Raw genomic sequence first — 23,710 nt, 5'->3', positions numbered from 1 at the left:
AACAGCGTCTCACCGTTGAATGGTGTGTTCAGCATGTTTTTCTGGACCTCCTGTTTGAAGTCAGAAATTCGGAGCCAGGCTTGCCTCCTCTCTGTGATACCAATAGCCATCAGCCTGCTAGATGTCTCTGCCCCATCCAATGCTGTCATAATACATGCGTTAGAAATGTTTTTGCCTTCCTCAACCAGATGGGAAGCGCTCTGTCTGTACTGCTCTGGGAGATGCTTAATTAGGTCTCCCATCTCGTCCCAGTGATGGTGCTGGTAAATGTAAATGTAAATTGATACTTGTATAGCGCACTACACACCCACAAGGGTCTCAAGGCGCTTGTACGAATACCGCTGTGGAACCCATACTGGCTTTCCCTGTGAGGTGTCCATTCCTGGGCACCCCCAAGGTGGAGGCCAGGCATCCTTAGCGTTGTGGGGGCCGTTGTGGAGATTAAGCAAGCTATTGCCCAGAGTTGCAGAGTGGGACTCCATGATTGGAATAGGCACCGAGGCGAGAATTGTCAGGTCTGTGGAATTTTGAGCCCAAGACCCGCCGAGGCGGGGAATTGAACCCTGGTCCCGGGCCAGACCTCTGCATCAGGGTCTGCCGCTCTAACCATTGAGCCACACTTCTCCGTCCATTGAGCCACACTTCTCCGTCCTGTGCCTGTTCAGAAGGGCATTAGAGTTGGCCATGCGCCAGTGCATGGCCGCATTTCTCTCCACCTTCCTCCCGGTGAGGTCCATTCTTCTGCTCTCCTTGTCGGGAGGCGGCCCTGAGGTAGCCGGCACATTGGCCCTCTTCCTGGCCGTGGAAGCAATGATGGAGTCAGCTGTGACTGATCCCTTGATATATGGAGGATCCTGTGAAGAGTGCTTTATCTTCTTTTCAGTTCTTGGAGTGATGGATCTGCAAGTTCCGGGCTCCTTGAATGCCTCCTTCCCTTGGTTCATCACGCTTTGGAGCATGGGGAGGAACTGGCTCCTAGTCTGGATGGGGAGCAGTGTTTCCAGTAGAAAGTCTGCTTTCTGCTTGTCCTCGTCCAATTTCACCCCAAAGGCCGCTGCTGCGCTCCTGACGACCATGTTGTATGCTCGGGACTTTCGGCGTCGAGGTCTTGCCATTCCATCTCCTGAGTCGTCGACGGCGCCGAGCCGTAGATTGACTGCTGCTCGTCTTCTTCTCCCTCATAGTAGGCTTCCTCCTCCTCCTCTTCAGGATCTCTCGACAGATCTTCGGTGTCGAAGTCCTCCTGTTCCTCAACCTCGACTACCTCGGTCGGCGGCCTTACTGGGATCTTGTACTGTCTCATTTTTTCGTCGAACTCCTTCTTCCTCAGAAGGATACTCTTCATCTTCGCCTCGAGCCTTCTCTTTTTCTTCTCCATTTCGGAGGCGGGATCGGCGTCGAGCGCTGGTCTCTTCGACGGAGCTTGCGTCGACGCGGCCTTTTCCTTCGTCGTCGGGCGGCTCACCTCGAGGCCCTGCTTCGACGAACCCTGCTTTTCTGCGGGCTTCGGCACCTGGGAGTCCTTATCGAAGGATCCGCCGGGCCTTTTGTCCTTGGATCCACTTGCGGTCGTCGAAATTTTCGGCACCGGTGTTCCTTTCGAGGACTTTGACTCTGTTTTTCGAGAGTCACTCTCAGGTTTTCGGGGCTTTCGTACTCGAAGAGTCTCCTACCTTGTCAGGCGTTTTCTTATCGGTCTCTGCAACCGTGAAGACGTTGGGTCCTTCAGCGATGTTGTCCTCATCGTCGGTGGTGAGGCCCAGCTCGTACAGCGACGGGGCCTTACCCTTGCCTTCCATGTTGAAGTTGGCTCTTCTCTGCCTTTCTCTCACTCGGAGCGTCTTCGGCGTGAATACGGCGCAGGCGTTGCAATCCTTGCTCACATGGTCGATCGGCAGGCAAGGGTTGCAGACTGGATGCTGATCCTTCTGCGCGTATTTGTGGTGGCAATTACGGCAGAATTTGAATGGTGTCTTGTCCATTGCGCTCAGAGTCTCTGAGTGCGCGTTTTCCAATGGGCGTCGAAGTTTCCGTGGCACTCCACCTTCTTCGTCGTCCCAGCTGTATGTTCTTCTTCTCTGTAGTCTTGTATACTTTCTCCTTCGATGAAACTCGCGTATTTATCTTTTCCTTCATTCAACACTGGAGCTTCTCGATGACGATCCAGACCCAACGGCGGAAAAAAGAATCTGAAGATGGCGCACCCAAGGTGGGACTTCCACTGGAAGCGCGCCGACGTCACGAGAGGTAGACCAAATGGTGGTATGTCGACGCCCATCTGGGCTACAAAAAAAAAAAAAAAGAAAGACTACGAATCCGGACCCAACCACAAGATCGCGGAATAATGCACAGCATAGTGAATCCAGAAAGATTCACGCTGCAAAACTAGAGTGCATCCTTAACCCCGGGGGACCCCTGAGTCTACCCCCAGAATTGCAACTCCCACAACCGAATACTTAACTGTGAACGGATAACCTATATTCCTCCATAGGATAACATTGACTGTTTTTCTGTGAAAAGTTTAGAGTTGGAAAATCTACAAAAGGCTCTAACACTAACAAAATAACCAAAAGGTTTTACTAACCAGTTTACAGGAAATGTCCCAGTGCAGTATCCAAGTACACTGCACTGTGTAAGAAAAGTAATCTGTAAAGTTATCTACTGACCTACTGAAAAGCCAATACAAAGTATATGTACAATATTTCAAAACATTGCATTACTAGTAGTTCTACTGTAATCAAACCAAAAGTATATATAAAACTGCAATAACAAACTGTTTACAAACTGTATTTATCTCCTACCTGTGCCAGGCTTGCTTAGTTCTAGGAAATAAAATAACTAAAAGAATATTTTTATACAAAACCAATTGGTCTGAAGTTCAGTCGGAGTGTGTGATATCATTGGCTGATTGAGTGTGTACAATAAATGCTTAACACTACCCTCTGATACAGCCTTACTGCTCGACCGCACTACCACAAATAGAGAGTAAGGTGCTATCTACTTTTACCTCTGCCTAACTTTGGGGTTCCACTGGACTCTGTGCACACTATACCTCACTTATAGTATATATAGTATATACAGAGCCAGCTTCCCTGGTGGCAACAGATTTCCACTTTAAAGGAATCTTGTAATGAGTGTCCTTATCTGGAAGTTTGAGTTTTTGAGGTAGTTTAGTGTGTATACGACCTGTACCAAGGTTAATATAGAGTTCTTTTTGAGTTCAATGCTTTTTTGGTGGGACAACTTCTGAATTCGGATTGGACGAGGCATGTTTTGTTTTCGGCGTCAGTGCAGACATGTGATGCTCTTTGGAAACAGAAGATTTTGGTTCCGAAGGCTGTTTCGCTATCAGTGTGGAAAGTGTTGGCTCCGAGCTGGATTTCTGCTTGGATCTGGATGGTTTTGGATCCGAAGAGGACTTTTGGTGCGTAGGTACAGAGCCAGAAAGCTTGACAGTGTGTTTCGGAGCAGAGCCTGGAGGCAGGGCGTCTGAAACATCGTCTTACTGCCAACCTTGGCCAGATGGCATAGTGTAAGAAAGTGGCTCTGTATATACTGTTCCCAAATCGGGACAGTGTGCACAGAGTCCACACTCCCCAGAGGTTTGGCAGAGGCTAAAGTTAGATATAACCTTACTCTCTAAAGTGGTAGCTTGGTCGAGCAGTAAGGCAGTATCAGAGGACAGTGTATAGCATTTGTTGTACACACTCAGTCAGCAAATGGTCTCACACACTCAAGAACTGAACTCTAGGCCAATGGTTTGTATATAAAAATATATAGTTGTTTTATTTTAGAACCAACAATAGGTATCAAAATATACTTTCTCAGAATGAGATAATTTAGATACTTTCAATAGGTAATAGACTTTTGAATACAGTAGTTATAGTTGTTGCAATGGGCAACACAATTTCAAACAATTATACATTGAGCTCAATGGGAATTTTTAAGTAAATGCAATTAGTTACTTTTTGGATTACTTTTCTTACCACAGGACTGGATCCTAGATTCAGTCCTGGGACAGTTCCTTGAAACAGGTGAGTAAAAACGTTTTGGTAACAGGTATGATTTTTAAGCAATATTATGGTATTTTAAAAGTTGACACTTAGAAACTTTTTCACATAGAATCACCAATGTTATCCTATGGGAGGAAATTCACTTAGCAGGTAAGTAAGGGTTATCGTTACTTTTTCTTACTCAGTGTTGGATCCTGGATCCAGTACTGGTGCATCTCCTGTAAACAGTTGGAAGAAATCGATTTTGTTATACAGGCGATTTTTAATGAATATTTGTAAGTTTCAGAAATCGACACTTAGAAGAATTTTTGGTAAAAAACAGGCAATGTTATCCTATGGAGGAAAAACAAGTTAGCGGTAAGTACAGTTGTAATTACTTTTCATGGTCAGTGCTGTGCACCAAGATCCAGCACTGGGATCTCTCTTGATAACAGGTGAGTAATTTCGTTTTCGTTATTCGGCTGATTTTAGGTGAATATTTTGAAGTTTCTAAACTCAACACTTCGAAGAATTTCCAAGTGAAACTAGTCAATGTTACCCTATGGAAGAAAAGTGAGTTATCGGCTTTTGGGTATGTACTCGACTGGCAGAGTAAAGGTTCTGGGCATAGACTTGGGGGTCTCCCAGGGTCAGGTAAGTACAGTAGTTACACCCTCAGCGGCACAGGGGCAGCCGGGTGCAGAGAGAGTTAGGCCCAATGTTATCCTAAGGCAGGCAGGGGGTCTTTGGTTGGTGGCTGTTGGCCATCAGGCCACACGGCTGTGGGAGCTGGGCTCCTGGTCACTTGCTCAGGGCAATTGGGGAAGTAGATTAGGATAGAGGTTGCACTCCCAGGGGCACTCGGGCGGCTGGGTGCAGGGTGCTTTTGAGCCGTCGGGCGCTCAATGGATTTCAATGGAGAAGCTTAGAGACGAACAAAGGCTGCAAGCTCGGGGACGAAGATTCTTCAGGTGCCACCACCACCACTTCGAGAGGTAAGTTGGGTAGTTGGAGGATAGGTAGGTACCCCGGGATTGGGCACAGGGGGCCGCAGGGCGCCTTTTGGTGTCGGGAAATCTTACCCTCTGTTGATCTTGGTTGGGGGGCACCTGGTTCTGAGGCTGCAGGCTTCTTCAGGAGTGTTGAGGGGGGTTCTTGGGTGCCGGACTCAGGGTCAGTCGCCGTGGGGTCATCCTCGTGGTCTTTGTTCACTCCGGCACAGGCCAGACTTGGCGGGTGCAGAGTGTGAAGGGTTCGCGGTTCTGGGCTGCTGCCAGGGATTAGAAGTAGATTTTGAGTAGAGCCTCTACTCATGGGAGTCCCAGGGGTTTAGAGTCAAAAGGTAGCCAGGTCCTCCGGGGTTTGTGAGGTTGCTGGCCATAAGAGATGCCGGGTTGGAGCAGGAGCAAGTTCGAGGGTCGACAGGCCGGTAGGGCTGGGGCCAAAGCAGTTGGTGTCTTCCTCTTCTTAGCAGCTGCAGGGCAGGTCTTCTTTCTCTTAGCTCTTCTTCGGATTTCGGAATCTGGGGAAGGAAGGTTCAGGGTGCCCCTAAATACTAGATTTAGGGGCGTTACAGGTGGTGAAGGGCAGGGACCAATGGGTCCCTGTCCTGGGGTGGGTACACCCCCTATCCTGCCTCTCTCCTGTGGGAGGGGGGCAGTAGCCTAGTCCTGATTGGGCAGGGCTTCCCATCTACAAGATGGCGAGAGCCCGGAGATGTGCTTCACCTCGCCTCCCCCACCTGAGGGGTGGGGTTGGCAGGCTGGCACATCCCCTGTCCTTATTTGGGGTTTCCGGCCAAGCTTCCCGCCAGAGTGGGGGGTTGCAGTGGCCTGGGGAAGCTCACAGAGGAGGCATGCCTTTGAAGCTTCCCCCTGCCAATCCTGGGGCCAAGCAGGGGCTCTCCCACCCAGGGGTCCAGCAACAAGTCTGCTGTGTGGCAGCCTAGGCAGCCTCAGAACAGACGTGGATTGTGGTTAGGTTTTAGGGGCATCTCTAAGATGCCCTCTGGGGTGCTTGGTACATTAAATCCCACACTGGCATCAGTGTGGGTTTAATGTGCTGAGAAGTTTGATACCAAACTTCTAAGTCTTCAGTGTTGCCATTATGGCGCTGTGGAGTTCGTGTTTGACGAGCTCTCAGCACCATGTACTCTTAAATGGCAGCAGCACTGCACTTACAGGGCCCAGGAATGGACCTGGGTACTGCAGGGGCACAGGGCTCCTGTGCCCACACCACTGGCATAGGGCACCCAACTAGAGGTGTGGCTGATGTATGCCATGGCAGTGTAGGTGGTGGGCATGGCACACAGGGATGTGTGCCATGCCGACTCTTTGTTTTGTCTTGTACCCAGACAATCAGCCTGTAAGGGCAGTGTGTGTTTAAGGGTACAGGGCCTCTTAAGGGTGGCACAATGAGTGCTGCAGCCCTTGGAGGCCTTCCCTGGTCACAAGGCCCTGGGTACCTAGGGTACCATTTACCAGGGGCTAACATGTGGCCAGGGTTTGCCAATTTGGGTTTTGTGTTTTAGGGAAGGAACATAGGCCCTGGGCACCTGATTGGCAGGAGTCCAGGGCACACTCAGTCAAAGTACATTCAGCAAAAAGTGGGGGCATACCATGCAAGTAAGATGGTTCTTTCTCACACTAAATATATCAAGATACTTACTATTTGTATAAATTGGTGTGGATCTCCTTTTTCAGTCATGTCTCATTTATTGAACACTGTGTGTATTTTCAGATATCTTGCACCCCTCCGTGCTTAGTCTAAGGCTGCTCAACCCCACTACCCCCTAACAGAGCACTCTTGGATTGCCATAGAATGTCCTGTCCACACATAAGGGAACCACTGGACTCTTTACACAGTATATCAGATTTTTTTTATATATCACGTAGAAGAAAGCCAGCTTTCTACAGTCCTGATGTAAACCAGGTTGGCTGCGGCAGCCTTATTTCTGTTGGACCTGCGGGGTAATAGGACTGACCTTGTCCGTTTCACAAAAATTGACCGAGCTGCTCTTCACCAAACTTCTTGATCTCTTGGTTTTTACAAGGAAATCATTTTCCTCCTCCATCACTTGGAGCTTAGCCCTGTGGTATTGTGCCACCCACTGTATAACTGCAAGGTAGGCATGGGTGGCATTTGGCTCTGCAGGCCTTGACCGGGTAGGGCTCAATGTTATCACTGCAACTGCTATGACAGCCCTACCAAGGGTCATACCACATACCCATATGTGACTGAGGTGGTGTGTGTGAAAGTTCTAGGGGTAGGAGATTGTGGTATGCGACTAATACCCTTGTCCCTGAGCAACCTATAGTTTAGAAAAGACTGCAGCTCCTTCAAAACCTGTTCATTAAAGGAGATCTTCCTCAATTTAGGAATGTGTAGTTAGTAATGTAGGGGCTAGCCCCTAAAGTACCAAGATTTTCTGTTCAGCTAATAGTGATTGAAAGCAGTAAATTTGCAAATGTAAATTGTTTGCTAGGGAAGGACCCTAAACGTGAATGAAAAACTGAACAAATTGTCACTTTAAAGATAAAGACAACAACTTGTAGAGAAATGTGTACTAAGTTCAGGTTCTGAAATATGAGAAACTAAAAGCGAGACTGATTTAAACAAGGCCCTTAGGTTAAGCGAAATATTGGGGTACACAATTACAATAGGGTGGTCTACTCTGAAGCACAGTATTCACCCTGGAAAATCAGCGAAGACTGGGAGGCACCTCCTAAAAAACTATCTTACTCAAAGTATTTTAAAACCCTGAACATGCTATTTTATCATACTGTAAAGAGTTTGGAGATTAGAAATCAAACTCTGGAGTGGACTTAATAACTATGAAGTGATGGATACATCAGAATGTAGGTAATCAACTGAACTTTTACCTCTGAAGCCGTTGGATGGTCCCCTGTAGCCATTGATTATACCACGTGGATTGCGCACACCACCACGAGAGACTCCTCGGCTGTTATAGTATGGCTGATTGTTGCGTGGGAAACCAGTGTTCTGTTGCTGAGGCTGCTGGTGGTTACCCGTCACCTGATGGGACTGGTCTGGTGAAGAATGGTATGCACCAACTACTGCAACAGAAAACAACTTACATTTCATTCCACAGGAAACAATGTGAGAATGTAGTTACATATTTTATCATTTCACTAAACCATTAGTTTCTTGTAAGGGGTTCTCTTGAAAGAGTGTTCCACATGTTGGTGCCTAGGGCTTTGTAAAATACACTCACTGTAACTAGTTATGACTTAATCTTTGTACAGGGTTTAATATTGCTAGCTTCCAGGGCTGTACTATAATGAAGATGGGGGACCTAAAAGAATGTCCACTTGGGGTTTCTTCTTATTACTTCTAAGTGCCCTGTTGGTGTGTTCATGTCATTTGCTTGTCACATCCACAAACACTATTTTAAAGTAATTTATCAAAGCAAAAGACGTTTGAGCATTCTTGATAACTTTTTTCTTCCATATTTGCTGTGAACCTGCTTTCCTGCATACATGCTCCCTCAACATCTGCAGATAGTCCAGTTCTGACTCATTAAAGTATTACCCTTTTGGCATCCTGTGAATTGAGGTTTTATTCAAAGCAGAAGTTATGCAAGTATACATTTGTAACGGATCAAATAATATTGGAGGACATTATGAATTTAAAGCCTTAGAATCACAGGGGCTGACTTCAGGCAGCACATCACCACCCTTGACTTGCAAATACACTTCATAATCCATAGACCCACCTACTGACTAATATCACACATGCTGTGGCAAAATCTGGCAAGCCTACATCTGTTTAGATGGCATTAACTGCAAGTGGTCGCTTTGCAATGTCAACAGCAGACTTGACTAATGGAGTCATATCAGTGCTGCCCATTTCTCCGCTTATATGTAATAAACAGACACTGCAAAAGTATGGGATTCATAAAACAACATACATTTACCATAACAGTTTAAAAAAAGGAAATAGTTACGGCAAGCAAGGCTCATGCATAATATTGGCATGTTTTTTAAAATTCAAAATTGGATCCGAGTGTTCACTTTGAAAAGTGGTCAAAGTTTGGTATGCCATCAATGATGTGGACCTCATATGGAGCATCTGCATGATTTGGTAACTGAGGAGACATGCGAACGATAAGTCATTAAAACTTCCGATGCATGTCATAGACATGGAGGCTTAAAGCTTCTGTCTGATTTAGGATTTTTGGTTGTTGGATGTGAATTTTAATGGCAGTTAGGACGGAATTTGTACAGAGTGTTTTAATGGATCTTGAAATATCCACCCTGGAAAGAAGCCATCCTGGTCAGCAGAAAGCAAAGTGGAAGCGCAGGACGAATTCTTCGCTGTGAAACGGATCAAAGGATCTGGAATATATAGTCACAGTGAAGGGAGAATCACTGGAGGCATACACTGGCAGGCAGCAACAGCCCGAAGAACTATGCGGATGGATCTGTAACTCAATAACCTGTGCTAGGCACTGGCAGTAAAGAAGGGCACCTGCGCATGGGTGATGCCAGGGCAGAGTCTATGAAGGTTAATATCCCCTGTGCCAGAACAAGCTAGAACCACAAAACAGCAGGTAAATTAATGAGAAAAAGCGCCCCATTCGGTGATGCGAGACAATGAAGCTCCGGTTCAAAAGACGTCATCCAAGATCAAAAGAAACAAGAAAGACGGACAGAAAATATCAAAAGCTAAAAGGGGCCCGCAGGACTTCGTGTACATACTTGAACTTAGTTTTTAGTTTCCCAATATGCAGCCTCAACAGTCAGCATATTTATATGTGTCATGCCATGCGTGGTCAATACCTTCACAAGTGTGTCTTCTCACCTGAGGATTTTGGCTACACTTATTATAGTCGACAGATTAATTCCTGCTTAAAATTTTGTTTTACTTCGATTTGTTGTTGGTATCCATTGTTCGTATGTAGAGTGATATACAATTACATTGCCTTTTCAGCCATGCTAAAATGTATATAAACCTAAAGGTATTTTATCTTCAAGCTACAAAGACACCTTCAATGTTCGATTTCACCCTCGTCACCATATGACCCATAAAATTATGGTCGGGTCAAAACTCCGTAGACATGAAGGAAAATAAAGACGTGGTGCATACTGATAAATACAGAGTGCAGAATTTGAACTAGTTGGCAATAAACAATTGAACGCTGCAATTCTATTTTTAAAGAATGTATTCTTTTTCTCTTTGGTCACATTTTGAGCTATGTATGTTTTTTTTTTTTTTTTTTTTTTTTTTTAATCACTGGCACAGTTTTTTCGCCTTTCATACCGAGCGGCACTGTGAGAAATGGGATTCCTATTCTGTCTCTGTTAACTGTTTACAAATCATTTAAAAATCCTAAATACTTTTCAGCTGATCGGTTACATGAATAGAATTCTTCCATTTTGCAATTCGCTGATTCGATTTTTGAAGTGATCCAAACGTGGAGTGCCAACACTGCGCTGTGTCCTGGGAACCATAGAAATGGTAGATCAGAACAACCCAGCAACGCTGATGAAACAAGACCTCTGACCTCTGGTGCCCTTTTACTGCTAGGCCAGAAAAGGCTCTTCCTCGACAATCGGCCGCATGATGGCCTTGGGAACGAGAAAGCACGACGAGCTGCTCCTGGACTCTGCCAGCGCAAGGATTCGTTTCAATAGCACTCTTGAGAGTATTTGTACTTCCTCTTCCATTCATTTTTTCCATAATCATTTTGATTTACACTCGAAGGGCGTAATTAGTTTCCCTTTACTGAATCAAGTGAATCCTTTGGGTTCATTAATTTCCAGACCAAGAATTCAACCAATTGCGTCTCACTTTTACTTTACAGGACGTTTTGACTCCTTCCTGTTGAGGAACCCCAACTCCCTTATTACCTGCACTCTTTTGGCCCTTCCATGGACACCATCAACACATGACTTTAGGATCCACTCCAGCCACCCCCCTTTTTCCACACTCGAGAGCACCCGTGCTCAATCCTCTGTCCAGCCGTCGTACTGGGGGTTTATGTGTGCCTGTGTGCCAGCCCTGCATCCAGTCATTCAGGGTAGGAGTGCCTCTCCCTTTCCCACAGTGCTCTGCGCTGTTCCCAGCATTGCAGACCTCATGGACTCGAGTCATTTATTTGTATCTGTAGACACACATCACTCCCTCATGTTTGTTGCACTGTATGATAACTTTTCAGAGGCGTAATTGTCAATAACTGCGTGATGGCGTAATGAAATGTTCGGTAGGGTGGGATGCGACTCGAGTAGTTTTCTTGCTGGACAATGAATAGGCCTCACTTGTCTGAGGGGACGTCCTCCCAGTGAGGAAGCAATAACCTGATTCTGTCCCCTACAAGTATTGTGTGTACGGGGGAATGGATGTCCAGTCACTGTTTGGAGGATGAGGCGCGCTTTCCAGAGGCAGCATCTCGACCCCTGCCTCTACAGCGGCCTTGTGTTTGAAACGGGTCCTGAGCAGAGGCCGAGCTCTCGGTGCGAGCCGGGTCGGGGCTTGAAGGTTCGCGTTCAAGGGACTAGGCCCAGCGAACAAAGGGGCTACACTGGCAGCACTTGGAGCACTGCTCACCCTCTGGCTGCTGATAGAGGAACGATGGCCCTGCTCGTTTCCCCTCCCACGCTATAGTGCTGACCTTTGATGTCACCGCTCTTTTTTTTTTTGATAAACAAGTTTTATTGTTTTAAACAGCACAATAACAAAAACAGTCTGGTATTCCGAATCAGTACTACACAGCACTACATTAGGAAGCACCCCCCGCTCCCCCCCGCCCCCAGAGTCCTCCCCCCAGCCCCTGAACCGCCCCATTAAGGTATGTTGCCTAGCCATTTCCCCCAAACCTTTCGGTATTTCTTGGGGCATCCTCGTGCCCGATAGAGAGTCCGTTCCTGCGCCGCGCACCAGTCCACCCCAGCGCCCCACTTGTCCACACTTGGCGGCAGCGGCTGCTTCCACGCCGCAGCAATGTCGCGCTTGGCCACCATCAAGGCCGTCATGAGAAACAGCTGCTCTGAGCGCGTGCCATCTAAGCCATCTGTGATGCCCAGCAGCGAGTGTCTCGGATCATGTGGCACCTCCCACCCCAGGACCTCCGTAAGTTCGGTCTCAATACCTCTCCAGAACCCCTCCAGGGCCGGGCAGGACCACACCATATGCAGGAAGTCTGCCGGGTCGGAACCACAGCGGGAGCAGGCCGCATCCCCGGAGAGGCCCGCACGGTGAAGGCGAGCCGGTGTGAGGTATGCCGCGTGGAGATAGTAAATTTGGATGAGTCGTAGCTTAGCGGAGGCCGTCACCAAGCGGGGGGCCATAAGGGCGTCCCGCCAGTCGGCCTCGTCCAGGGGACCCACCCATCCCTCCCAGCGCTCCTTAAGACCCGCGAGGGATGTAGGGGTGCAGTTAATGAGGGAGCGGTAGATCCTGGAAATGCCCCCCCTCCCCAGGTTGCCCAGCAGGACCTGAGCCTCCGGAGGGCTGTGATCCGGCAGCCGGACGTCCAATGGTGTGTAGGTGCGTATGGCGTGGCGCAGCTGGAGGTACCGGTAAAATTGGGAGGAGTGAAGGGAAAAACGCGCTTGCAGCTCCGAAAAGGAACACATCCGCCCTCCCCGCCAGACGTCCCCCAGCTGGGAAATGCCGATAAGATCCCATGATTTGAAGCCTTCCAGCTTTGTGACCTCCCGCAGCCACGTCCCGTGCCACAGGGGAGTGACCCGTGTCAACCGTCCCGTCCATCGGGTGAGGCGGAGCGCCGCTCTCCAGGACAGGAACACAGCCCTGGTGATGTCCGGGCAAGAAGCAGGGATGGGGGCGCCGTACAGGCGGTCTTGGATGTCGGAGAAGCCCAAGCCGTTAAGTTCCACCCTGTAGGCCGGATCGGACCAACCCCCTCCAAACCAGTCGTGAATGACCAGGAGGCGGGTGGCCATGTAGTAGAGGTAGAGATCAGACATGCCCAGGCCCCCGTCAAAGGTGGGAATGCGGCACGTCGACAGAGCCAGCCGTCGCCTCCCCTCGCCCCAGAGAAATCTCGTCACCATCCCGTCGAGCTCGCGGAACCACGGGCGCGGAAAGGAGAGGGGGGTGTTTTGCAAAACATACAGAAACCGGGGAAGGATCATCATTTTGTAGAGAGCGACCCTTCCCAGCGGGTTGAGGGGCAGCCGCTGCCACCGCGCCAGATCGACCTTGGCTCTCTTGACCAGGGGGGAGACGTTGAGCGCCCAACTTAGCTCCGGGAGGAGGGAGACCCAGATGCCCAGGTACTGAAATGATAAGCGACGCAGAGGGATGGTCTCCTGCCAGTCAAAGCATTCCCTGGAGGGGTGCAACGGCACCAGAACCGACTTCCGCGGGTTGAGGGAGAGACCCGACGCCTGGCCGAAGCGGCGCAGAATGGATAGTGCGCGTGGTCCGGAGCGCGCCGGGTCCCCCAGGTAGAGTAGGACATCGTCCGCATAGAGGGCGATTTTGTCGGCTGCCAGGCCGGGCCATTCCCACCCCCGAAGGAGGGGATCAGATCTAATCAAGGCAGCCAGAGGTTCCATCGCCAGAGCGAAGAGAAGGGGCGACAATGGGCAACCCTGCCTCGTCCCCCGGCCAATCCGGAAGGGCCTTGACAACGCACCATTGACCAGCACCCTGGCACGGGGCCGGGCATAGAGGACTCGCACCATCCCCATGAACCGGGGGCCGAAGCCCATGTGGGACAGGACGTCGAAGAGATAGGTCCACCCCACCGAATCGAAAGCCTTTTCGAAGTCAACGAGGAGTAGAGCGAGGTACGGGGTCAGTCGATGGTGATGGGCCAGAGCCACATGGAGACGGCGCAGACAGTGGCGCGTGCCCCGAGCGGGCATGAAGCCACATTGATCCGGGTGGACCAAGGTGGACAACATGGGCTTAAGTCGTTGGGCCAGGACCGCCGCGTAGAGTTTCACATCAGTGTTGATGAGTGAAATTGGGCGGTAGGCCGCTCTATCAGTGGGCGGCGGCGTGGATTTGGGCAAAACCACAATCGTGGCCAGGTCGGATTCCAAGGGGAAAGAACCCTTCTCCAGCGCCTCCGCATAGTGAGCTCTCAGCCGCGGGACCAGGGTGTCCCTGTAGGCCGCAAAGAATTCCTGGGGAAAACCGTCCGGTCCCGGCGTCTTCCCCGTTGACGTACGCCCGATAGCCTCCCCGATCTCCTCGACGGAGATGGGCGCCTCCAGGCCCTCCATTTCGTCCGGCCGAAGCCTGGCCAGGCAGGTGCTCCCGGCCGCGAGCAGGGCGTCCAGAGAAAGGTCCGGCGCACGCGCTCGGTAGAGCTGGGAATAGAATTGGGCAAATGCCTCTGACATCGCCACGGCGGAGGACTGGAGCACCCCCGAAGAGTCGGCAATCGCCGGAATGATGCGCGATGCCCTGGGGTAAGTGGCCAGGCGGTGCAACAGTGCGCCGTTCTTGTCACCCCAGCCGTACACCCTCGCCACCGAGGACTGCCAAAGAAGCTTGGCCGCCTCAAGGGACCGCTGACAAATCTCCTGACGAAGGAGCCGCAACTGTCGGTCCACCGCCGGGTCGTCATGCTCGGAGAGCGACCGCTCCAGCCGCAACGCCCGGGCCTCGCAAGCAGTGAGCTGCTGCAGCTGTGTCTGGCGGTGCCGCACCACCTGTGCCTTGGCCGCCCCCCTGATGGTTGCCTTGCAGGCCTCCCAAAGGGTGCCTGCCGACGAGACAGAACCCTCATTGGCACCATAGTAATGAGCGAGTTCAGTGCCAACCGCCTCGCGCACTGTCTTGTCCTGGAGGAACCAGGCGTTGAACCTCCACACCGGCCTGGCCATGTGAGGCGGGGGGCCCAGACCCAGGAGGACTGGTGAGTGGTCCGAGATGCCCCTGGGAAGGATGCGGACATCCTGGACGCTTCCGCACTCGGTGGGGGGGACAAAAATCATATCAATACGAGCGTGAGAGTGGTGAGCGGCTGAAGTGTGGGTGTATTGACGGTCGTGAGGATGCCAAAGCCTCCAGGCGTCGCAAAGGCCTTGGGCCTCCGCCCAACCCGCCAGCTGTCTCGCTCGCGCAGCGCGGGAGTCCGAAATCGGTCCCGACGAATCCAGCTGTGGGGCCAAGACCGCATTGAAGTCGCCCCCAAGCACGACAGCGCCCACGGGGAGAGATTCTAACAACGAGGCGGCGTGGGATAAGGCCTGCGACAGTCCCGAGGGAGGCACATAGAGTGAAAGGAAGCTGACCGGGCGACCCTCCAGCGTACCACAAATGGCAATCCCGATACCCAGGGGCGCGCGGGCCACCCTCTGAAGGACAAAGGGGAAGGAACGGCGCAGCAGGACCGCCACCCCGCGGGAGCCACGGGAGAACCCCGAGTGCCACACCCGGTCGTAGCCATAGCGCGCCAAGAAAGGACATTTTTCCCCGAGGAGATGGGTCTCTTGAAGGAGGAGGACGTCGGCCCCAACGCGCTGAGCATACTTAAGGACCGCCGTGCGCTTAAGCCTATCCAGCAGGCCGTTCACATTCCAGGACAGGACGTGCAGCTGTGCCCTAGGGGTTACGTCAGCCATGGATACAACGGGTGCATCGGGACACTGCAGGGACGGAGCCACCCCAGGGGCCTCGGGAGGACATCATGTCGCATTGACGCGCAGGGAGGAAAGGAGGATCGCCCAGGACCCGCGGGGAAGGCTGGGGGCAGGCAACAGGGAACCAGGGGTGCCCGGCCGGGAGCGAGCGGCAGTAGACCGTGGGCAGGAGCCAGCGCGGAGCGCTGCAATGACGCCCGTGGGAGGAAGCCAAGGGGCGCCAGGACGGGAGCGGGCAGCAACAGGCCGTGTGTGTGGGCAAGCGCGGGGCTTTGCAGTAACGCTTGCGGGAAGCTGCGATGCGGCGCACCCAGGGAAGACCAGACATGAACGAAAAGGACCACCCCCCCTCGGAGGAATATCCAACAAAACAGCCAACAAAACCCACCCCATAACCCCCAACCCCCCACCCTACACTTCGAGAACTGAAGCATCTGTCGCCCTAACTTCAACAACTATTACAAAAGCCCCAAGCGAACGCTCGGGTGTCAAGAGCGTGGTGGACCCCTCCAGAAGTACGGATGCAAGTGTTCCGGCCCAGACTACTATTCATGAGCGGAAGTCCGCTGAGTCCAGGGCCATGGCGGCGGCCCCAGCCGCGGGACCGGGCCACCAGAGCTGCTGCCAAGATAGAAGACCACCCCAAGTCAAATGACCGGGCTGCGGGAGAGATCAGAAAGGTCCACAGGCGCGATGAGGGGGGTCGGGGACGGGTCCGGCGGGCGCGGCGACCGGCTCCGGAGGCCCCCAGCCGCCTGAGAAGATGTCCCGGATGAGGCAGACGAGTCCCTCGGCATCCTGCCCGACCCGCTCATGGACCGATGCCCCGCCGACAACCCCCCCCTGGGCCGCCGGGACTGTGTGCGTCTTCCACGGCGTGGGCGAGGAGGCCTGGTTGTGTCCAGGTCCGTAGGCCTCCGGGCCGGGGACGCTCGCCCGGATTGGCGCAGGGGTCGCTCCTCAGTGAGCCAAGTCCAGGCCGCTCGAGGAGTATCGAAAAACAAGGTTTTATCCTGGAAGACCACACGGAGGCGGGCCGGGAATTGAAGTTGGTATCGAAGACCCAAGGAGCGCATCTTACGTTTCACCTCCAGGTATGATCGGCGTTGCTCTTGAACCTCCCGGGTGTAGTCGGGGAAAACCATGATGGTATGGTTATTAAAGGACAAAGGAGACTGTGCCCGCGCCTCCTTCAGGATAGCATCCCTGTCCCTGAAGTTGAGGATCCGCAGGATGAAGGGGCGCGGTGGGGCCCCCACCGGAGGCTTGGCGGCCAGCGACCGGTGCGCTCTTTCCACCACGAACCAGGTGGACAGGCTGGCCGCTGGCATCCAGGACTTAAACCATTTCTCAAGAAAGTCATCGGTGCGGCCAGATTCCACTCCCTCCGGAAAGCCCACCAGGCGGAGGTTGTTGCGGCGGGCCCGGTTTTCGGCATCCTCTGCCCGCCGATGCAGTTCCTTGGAGTGGGTCGTGAGCTCCCGGACCTGATCCTGGAGCTGCCGGATGTCGTCCTCCGCGGTCGAAATGCGGGACTCCGTCTCGGTGATGCGGGCCGTGGCATTGCGAAGATCCTGTCGGAGGAGCGCCACGTCCACCTTCACCTCCCCGACCATCCCCTCCAAGGACGTGCGGGAGGCGGTGATGGCCTGCAAAATGGCGGCAAGGTCCGTGCCGGGAGTCGGCGCCGCCTCCCCTCCAGCCCCCGGGGGCTCAGAGGTCGTGAAGCGATCAATCCTGGTCTGGTGGGGCGCGGCTGCCGACTTGGCACCCCTGTCCTTGCCCATGACTGCCCTCGGGGCGCGCGAGTCGGCACCCAGGCGCTGCGTGGTTCACCGTCTCAATGTCCCGACAGCCGGCCGGTGCGGATTCGAGGGGCAGGGGTGGTGTCTCAGATGCAGGGCCCGTGTCCAATCAAGCCCCCACAGCGGGCCCCCAGGCTCACTCCGGCGGCGCTCCCCCTCACGAGATTCAGCCAAACCCCCCCAAGGAGGGGGAAGGAAATAGGGGCCCTCTCCGCCCCGCAGAGGCCGACTCCCACAGGTGGCGACGGGGGAAGGGAGCGCAGGGATCCTCGTGTGGCGATGGGCCCCGCCGCCAACCACCTATGCCGGTACCTGTCGTGGGCCCTCCTCAAGGTCTCCGCCTGGGCGCAGTCTGTGCCAGTTCACGGCCGCCACAAGGAAGGAATCCAGGCCTGGCCCCACGAGGCCGCTCGCGCCAGTGCGCGCCTTTCTTCGCAGATCAGCGGTGTCTCTGGGTCCCCGCAGGTCTCAGGTGTCCCGCGGGCACCGCATGCACCCCTCCAGCCCGGGATCAGGATTCGGCAGCTCCAGGTGGGACCGGGACCTTCCTCCGCGGGTCCCGCACTGTAGGATCGGTCGCCGCCAGCCACACGGCCCGTGCCTCCCTTGGGCGCCGCGGCCTCGCGTAGTCCCCAGCGCCGGCCGCAGACACAGCCAGCTGCGTCCCCTGCGGCCGCTCAGCGACCGTCGGCAGAACTCGGGCCAGGGAGCAAAGAAACGGCCCAAAATGACACCGAGTGTAGTGCCCCAGTCCCGCAGCAGATAGGGACCTCTGGGGCGCTGCTAGGCCAGCGGAGCACGGATCAGTCCGGATGCGAGGGGTCGAGCATCGGGAGCCTCACGTAAGTGCGGCCATCTTGCGGTGCGCCACCTAGCGCTCCCCGATGTCACCGCTCTTGAAAAGGGGTGTGGGGGCTCTGCTCTTAACCACTGGGACGCCGAATACATAGTAAGCTTCTTCGATCTTCGGAAACGGCTGCCATTTAATCAGGATCTTGGAGCAGCCTTATGTGATGTCAAGAGTTATTCTAAAAAACAAAAAAGTAGCTGCGAGAAACAATACTACCAGGATAATCGAAAAATAACGGCCCGAGGGAGTCTTTACCCTGGTGAGGAGCACAAGATCAGGGGCGTAGGAGACACTAAAATTCTGGGGGGGACAGGGACAACCTTGTGCACTTTCCAGTGACCCTATACAAATCACCGCCCGTTAAACAAATACAATCGCATACTTTCGAAGTGAAATATTGAGAAAAGCAGGCATGTAGTCACAGTTTGCATGTATGCTTTATTGTTATTTACATTCATATAGTAATGAGACCAAATGTTTAAAAAAAACATATATATGAATCTTGCATCTTAATGCAAAAAGCAAACAAAGGCCGCTGACTTAGGGTGGGGGCGTCGTGTTTGCAAGTGCATTACGGTTTGAAAAGTACCTGCTGCAGCATTCCTGGTCTCCAGCAATTTTCAGGCAACAATAAAAATGTGAAGATAACTTTGGTGATTAATGTTCATTTTTTGAGAGAGATCGAAGGCTTGTCTAGTGAAAGTTTTAATTCAATAGGTCAGTGAGTTACTGCTTTTGTCTGAGATATTCATTTGGTATTAGAAGTTTATAAGTTAAAATCCTAACATTGAACAGTGAGCTATTAATAGTCATCAAAGAGCTGCATAAAAACTTCAATGTATAGATTAGAACGTTATGATTTTTCCCCAGTCTTTCCCTATCCTAATGTTGGAAAATGGGTTCATTAGGATAGAAATCAATTCTGATTATTGAAGAGAACCCCCCAACCATGGTGTTATGTTTTACATTCTGAGTTTGTGTTTCTCTAGTGTTGCAAAGCCGCCCTGGGCACTCCCCAACTTTTTGCTGACTGGTACTGGTGGTACCTGACTGACTGACCCTGGCCTCTGCCTAAACAGCCAGTGCTATTCTGAAAGAGGCACTTAAAAATACAGTGAAAACACCAACATACACTAGGGTGCACAATGGGTTAGGGTACCCCTACGATTGGCATGACCTCTCCTATATGGCCCTAGTACATAATAGGGCAGGGGGATTAGAACTACTTTTAAGTCCCTAGAATATAATAAGGCATGGCAGTTTAGAGGCCAGCAGCCCTTTCTGCGCTTGCGTGTGTGCACTGCTGAAGCCTGAGGTCAGTTTAAAAGTAGCCCTGTGTTATAGGGCTGCTTTTAAAATGCAAATTGTGCCCAAACTCTACTTTTGGGTTTGGGGAACTTACAAATTGATCAACTACAATGTTGGGGCAAAATTAAGTGGAAAAATGTTTTCCACTTAACTATGGCTGTATCATATTTGCCACATAATACGTAATCTGCTGCATAATCTAACGATTTCCTCCAAAACAATTTTGTAGCTCAAACGGATCCCAAATTACTAAAAGAAATGTGACTTGTGTTGCTGTGAAGTTTAGGGCCCTTTGCAAAGGTTAGTAAAGAAAACAATTCCTAAGAAAACAATTGGTCCCAGACACTCCTAATGACACTCAAATTAATACCTGTAGGAGAGTGTAGTATGCAATCAATTCATACAACCAAAAATGTATAATGTAAAGGCACATTCAACAGGGAAATCTCATAGATAAGAGGCCAACCAAAGACAATTAAATTGCAAACATCAATTTATTTCCCGCTGAATCATATTCATAAAATGCAAACTTAGGGGCTGACTACGATGGCAGGCGGACTTCAGTACCACCGCCATCGAACCGGGGAATGGGACCGCTGGCCTTCAAGGTGGAGGCCCCACTATAGGCATTACAATGCGACTGCCACTACAGTGTTCGCAGTGCCTATTTTTTACATTGCAGCAGGTGCTGCTGGCTGCATCATCCGCCGCAAAGTAAAAAAAAAAAGGAACATGTTAAATATATCGGTGCCTGCCACATGGTGCAGTGATATGTTGTGGGGCATCATAGATGCCCCCCAGGATCCATGTCTGAGGGCCAGGGGTAAAGGGGCCTGCTACGGGCCCCCAATGTCCCTTTCGCCAGCATTTCCATGGCAGGTGAACCCCCATTGATAAGCTGGAGGGTAAGGGACATCGTAATCCCTGCTGCGGTGCATGGTAGGCACCACCAGCATTGTAGGAGCCACGAGCCCCTCCACCACACCGGCGGCCTCAAGAAGCCCGTTGGGTGCGTGGTGGTTGGTCTTTCCGACCGCCGGGTAACCACCCGCCATTGTAATATGGCGGGCTGTGATGCAGTCACCAATGGCGGTGGGACCGCCACCGACGGGGTGACGTGGCGGTCCCACTGCCATTATAATCACCCCCTAAGTCTGGTGTGCATGCAAATCCTACATTGCCAACCCCTGGCAAGTTGCACTGCTAGTGCTGGAAAAAGGCCAATGGAGGTACCAATGGGTGAGGTGGACTGGCCTCAAGGGTCTTGTGACCTCAGTGACGGATTCACGGTCGATCTAGGTTGTGCTTCTTCATATGCCTGCCCGTAAGACTGGAAGTGAACTGCAGTATGGATTGTGGTGGCCAGGTCCACCTGCGGGTACTAAGACACCTGGGCTTCTAAGGTCTATCGGGCCTTCTAAGGTGTAGCATCGGAATAAGCTCGGTCAGGAGTGTGGTATGGTGAACTGGTCAGGAGTGTGGTATGGTGAACTGGTCATGAAGGTCTGAACATGGTTCTCCAGTTCCAAATTCAGCAGCTCTGGCCAGAGTGCCACATTCTCTCCCACACTGAACACCATACTGCCCCACTGAGAGAAACTCGCACTGCCTTCAGCACAACTCAATTGTGCTGCGACTAAATTCAAATTATGCACTAGACAACAGTAAAATGCTGCCTGAAAAAAAATGAATAACACCCTGGAAAAAGCAAACACTCATAGGGAATGCAAGAATAAGCAAAGCATGTGAACTGTAATCAGAAAAAAACATGGTTACCTTAACGGTTTTAAACTCATTATTCAGAAATCAGTAAGTGATTTTGCCTGAAAAGTTCAAGACATGGCTACAGGACCAGGAAGGGACCCCTTTCAATGTCCATTGCTTATATCCTTTCAAAATGTATGCAGTTTGGTTTAAAAAAGACCACATTCCCAAACACACAGCCGCATTTTATAAGCTAAAATAATTAAAAAGTTGAAAACGATCATATTAAACGTTTCCACTCTACCCATCAACCAGGTATTGCAGTCCCTTTAGGAATGGCGCACTTACCCACCCTGGGAAAACAATGTTGTTCAAAGAAAGAAGATAAAAAGAAAGTAGCGCTTTCACTGGCAAACTCTGTAAAGTGGCGCTAATGTGTGTGGGTGTAAATAACAGTCTGGCCTGTCTGCTGTCCACTCTGTATTGGTTAATTTAGGTACTTAACTATTTTTTGTCTCCATTCCGAGGTTTTTCTTTTCAATAGAAAACGGTCAGAAAATAAGGACATTTACAGCCAAAGTGTTCAGCCTTTTTTGGATCAATTTCACAGGGGAACAAATAAAGAAAAGGAGAGGCAAGAGAGAGTACCTTAAAAGCTGCCTCTTGAAATCAGCACGTAAGCAGGAGCGAGACAGAGACAGAAAGTGATGGAGGAATAAAGAGAGGAGGGCAGCCGCCAGAGGCAGATCAGGAGTAGTGGACATGGTCCTTGCCATGAAGGAAAAGAGACAGCGTTTATTTTTTCTCCGTTCTCTGCCCTTCCCAGAACGGCTGAGCCTTCCTGCAGCAGAACAAAAGGCAGAGGGCGGGTGGCCTCTGACTCCAGGCAGGTCAAGTGCAGGGCCATTAGGTAGCGCTTTCGTGTGCTAATGGCCCTGCGATAACAGAAGGGAGAGGGGAAATTCCTTTGTCCCCTCGCCCCCCCCACCCTTGTCCCCCCACTCCAAAATCTGGTGGGGGGGGGTATATCCCCCGCGTCCCCCACACTTCCTACGCCCATGCACAAGATACAGGCTAAATCATTATTTGAAGTAAAATAATTTGCCAACATTCACACTCACCGCTAGATGGCGGGGGAATGAAATGTTGGAAAAGAGGTTGCAAAGTTTAAGAGTGAGAAATCTGTATTTTGGGAACAAGCATTGCTCCAACATCCCATGAGCAGCACAGCTAGCATTAGTGGCCAGGGGATTACACATGGGGCACTCTGTAAAAGTAACAAGATGTGTCAGTGAACAAGAGCGTTTGTGTACATGCTGAGCCAATTTTTTATTGTGATAAATGTTAATTTTAAAACGTTGCCTTTGTATACCAATGTTTGTACTAACACTGCTTTTCTTTTGAGTCGATGGTGATACTTTCGAATATATTCGTAGCAAATTTACAAAACATTTTTATATTGATTTTATCCACGTTTTCAAGCATACATGTTCGAATGAGCCAGACATTTGCAATCATTTTTTAGTTAAATTGTACATACATCAAGAAAGGATGCGGAATCGTCAAAAGAAGAAAATAGAGATTAATAAAAGTGGAAAAAAGGAGAACAAAAAATGAACCTACCAATCACTTCTGAGGGTGGCAGGAGATATTCAAGGGGATGCTCACAAGATAGCTTTCCTCCACATGAGAGCGGTGAGAATGTTTTGTTTGATTTTGAAGTTGAGAATGTTTCTTTTAACGTCTCAAATCACCCGTCTTTTTACCGTGACCCTTCAACCTGAATCTAAATAGGATCTTTCTTCCAGTATTTCACAAGCCCCCAATCATGTAACACACAAATCCCTACCTGTTTGGAGCTGTTCTTGCTGAAGTTCCGACTGTTCTACTTGAAGAGGCTGGTTGGAGAATGTCTGGTTGTAATTGGCTTGGTACTGTGCTTGTGGTTTCAGATTTTCAGGCTCACTCGCAGGAGGAACAGGAGCATTCATATTGAATACCTATGAATCCCAAGCACATATATATTAATGTAAACTATGTGTGGGTCACTCTTGTGGTGACTTTTGCACACACAAAAAAGTAAACCGGGCAATCATAATACTCTAGGTTTCATTTTTAGTTTTATGGTTTACTACTCAATTTATAGAACTAACAGAAAAAAGCTAAGAAGTGTTCATGAAAGTCTGGCCACTTACTGTTTGCATGGACTGGAATGGGGCTGCATTCACATTGATGCCACTGCTGTGCAGTGGTTTGCTTGAACCAGCCTGGAACACCTGTGGCTGAGTTGCAGCAGGAAGCACGGAAGGCGTCGCCGTCTGGTCTGGACTTAAAGATAGTGCTGCCTAAAGAGAAATTCAAAAGGCAGGTGAGGAGGATAAAGGTGCAAAAAAATGAAGCCACATAAAAATGATTTCATTTAAATGTATGTGAATCAGAAGTCACTCAAAAGTACACAGACAAAAA

General features: G+C 50.8%; 1 protein-coding gene across 9 annotated transcripts in view; it reads right to left on the bottom strand.

Moving 5' to 3' along the window:
- CAPRIN1 (cell cycle associated protein 1) overlaps window positions 1–23,710 on the bottom strand; it is a 545,714-nt gene that overhangs the window by 144,578 nt on the left and 377,426 nt on the right. For 7 of the 9 annotated variants that reach the window (XM_085643526.1, XM_085643522.1, XM_085643523.1 and 4 more), the window contains exons 13-15: window positions 23,440–23,589; window positions 23,094–23,244; window positions 7,874–8,068 (exon numbers count right to left, since the gene is read on the bottom strand). In XM_085643526.1, the coding sequence (XP_085499652.1) occupies window positions 7,874–8,068; window positions 23,094–23,244; window positions 23,440–23,589 (496 nt within the window). The remainder of the gene's footprint in view (window positions 1–7,873; window positions 8,069–23,093; window positions 23,245–23,439; window positions 23,590–23,710) is intronic. The other 2 variants (XM_085643525.1, XM_085643529.1) reach the window with 1 other exon arrangement.

This window comes from Triturus cristatus, chromosome 3_1 (assembly GCF_964204655.1).
Source record: "Triturus cristatus chromosome 3_1, aTriCri1.1, whole genome shotgun sequence".
NCBI classification, from domain to species: Eukaryota; Metazoa; Chordata; class Amphibia; order Caudata; family Salamandridae; genus Triturus; species Triturus cristatus.
The sequence above is the reverse complement of the archived record's forward strand: the minus strand, read 5'-3'. Positions and strand labels throughout refer to the sequence as shown.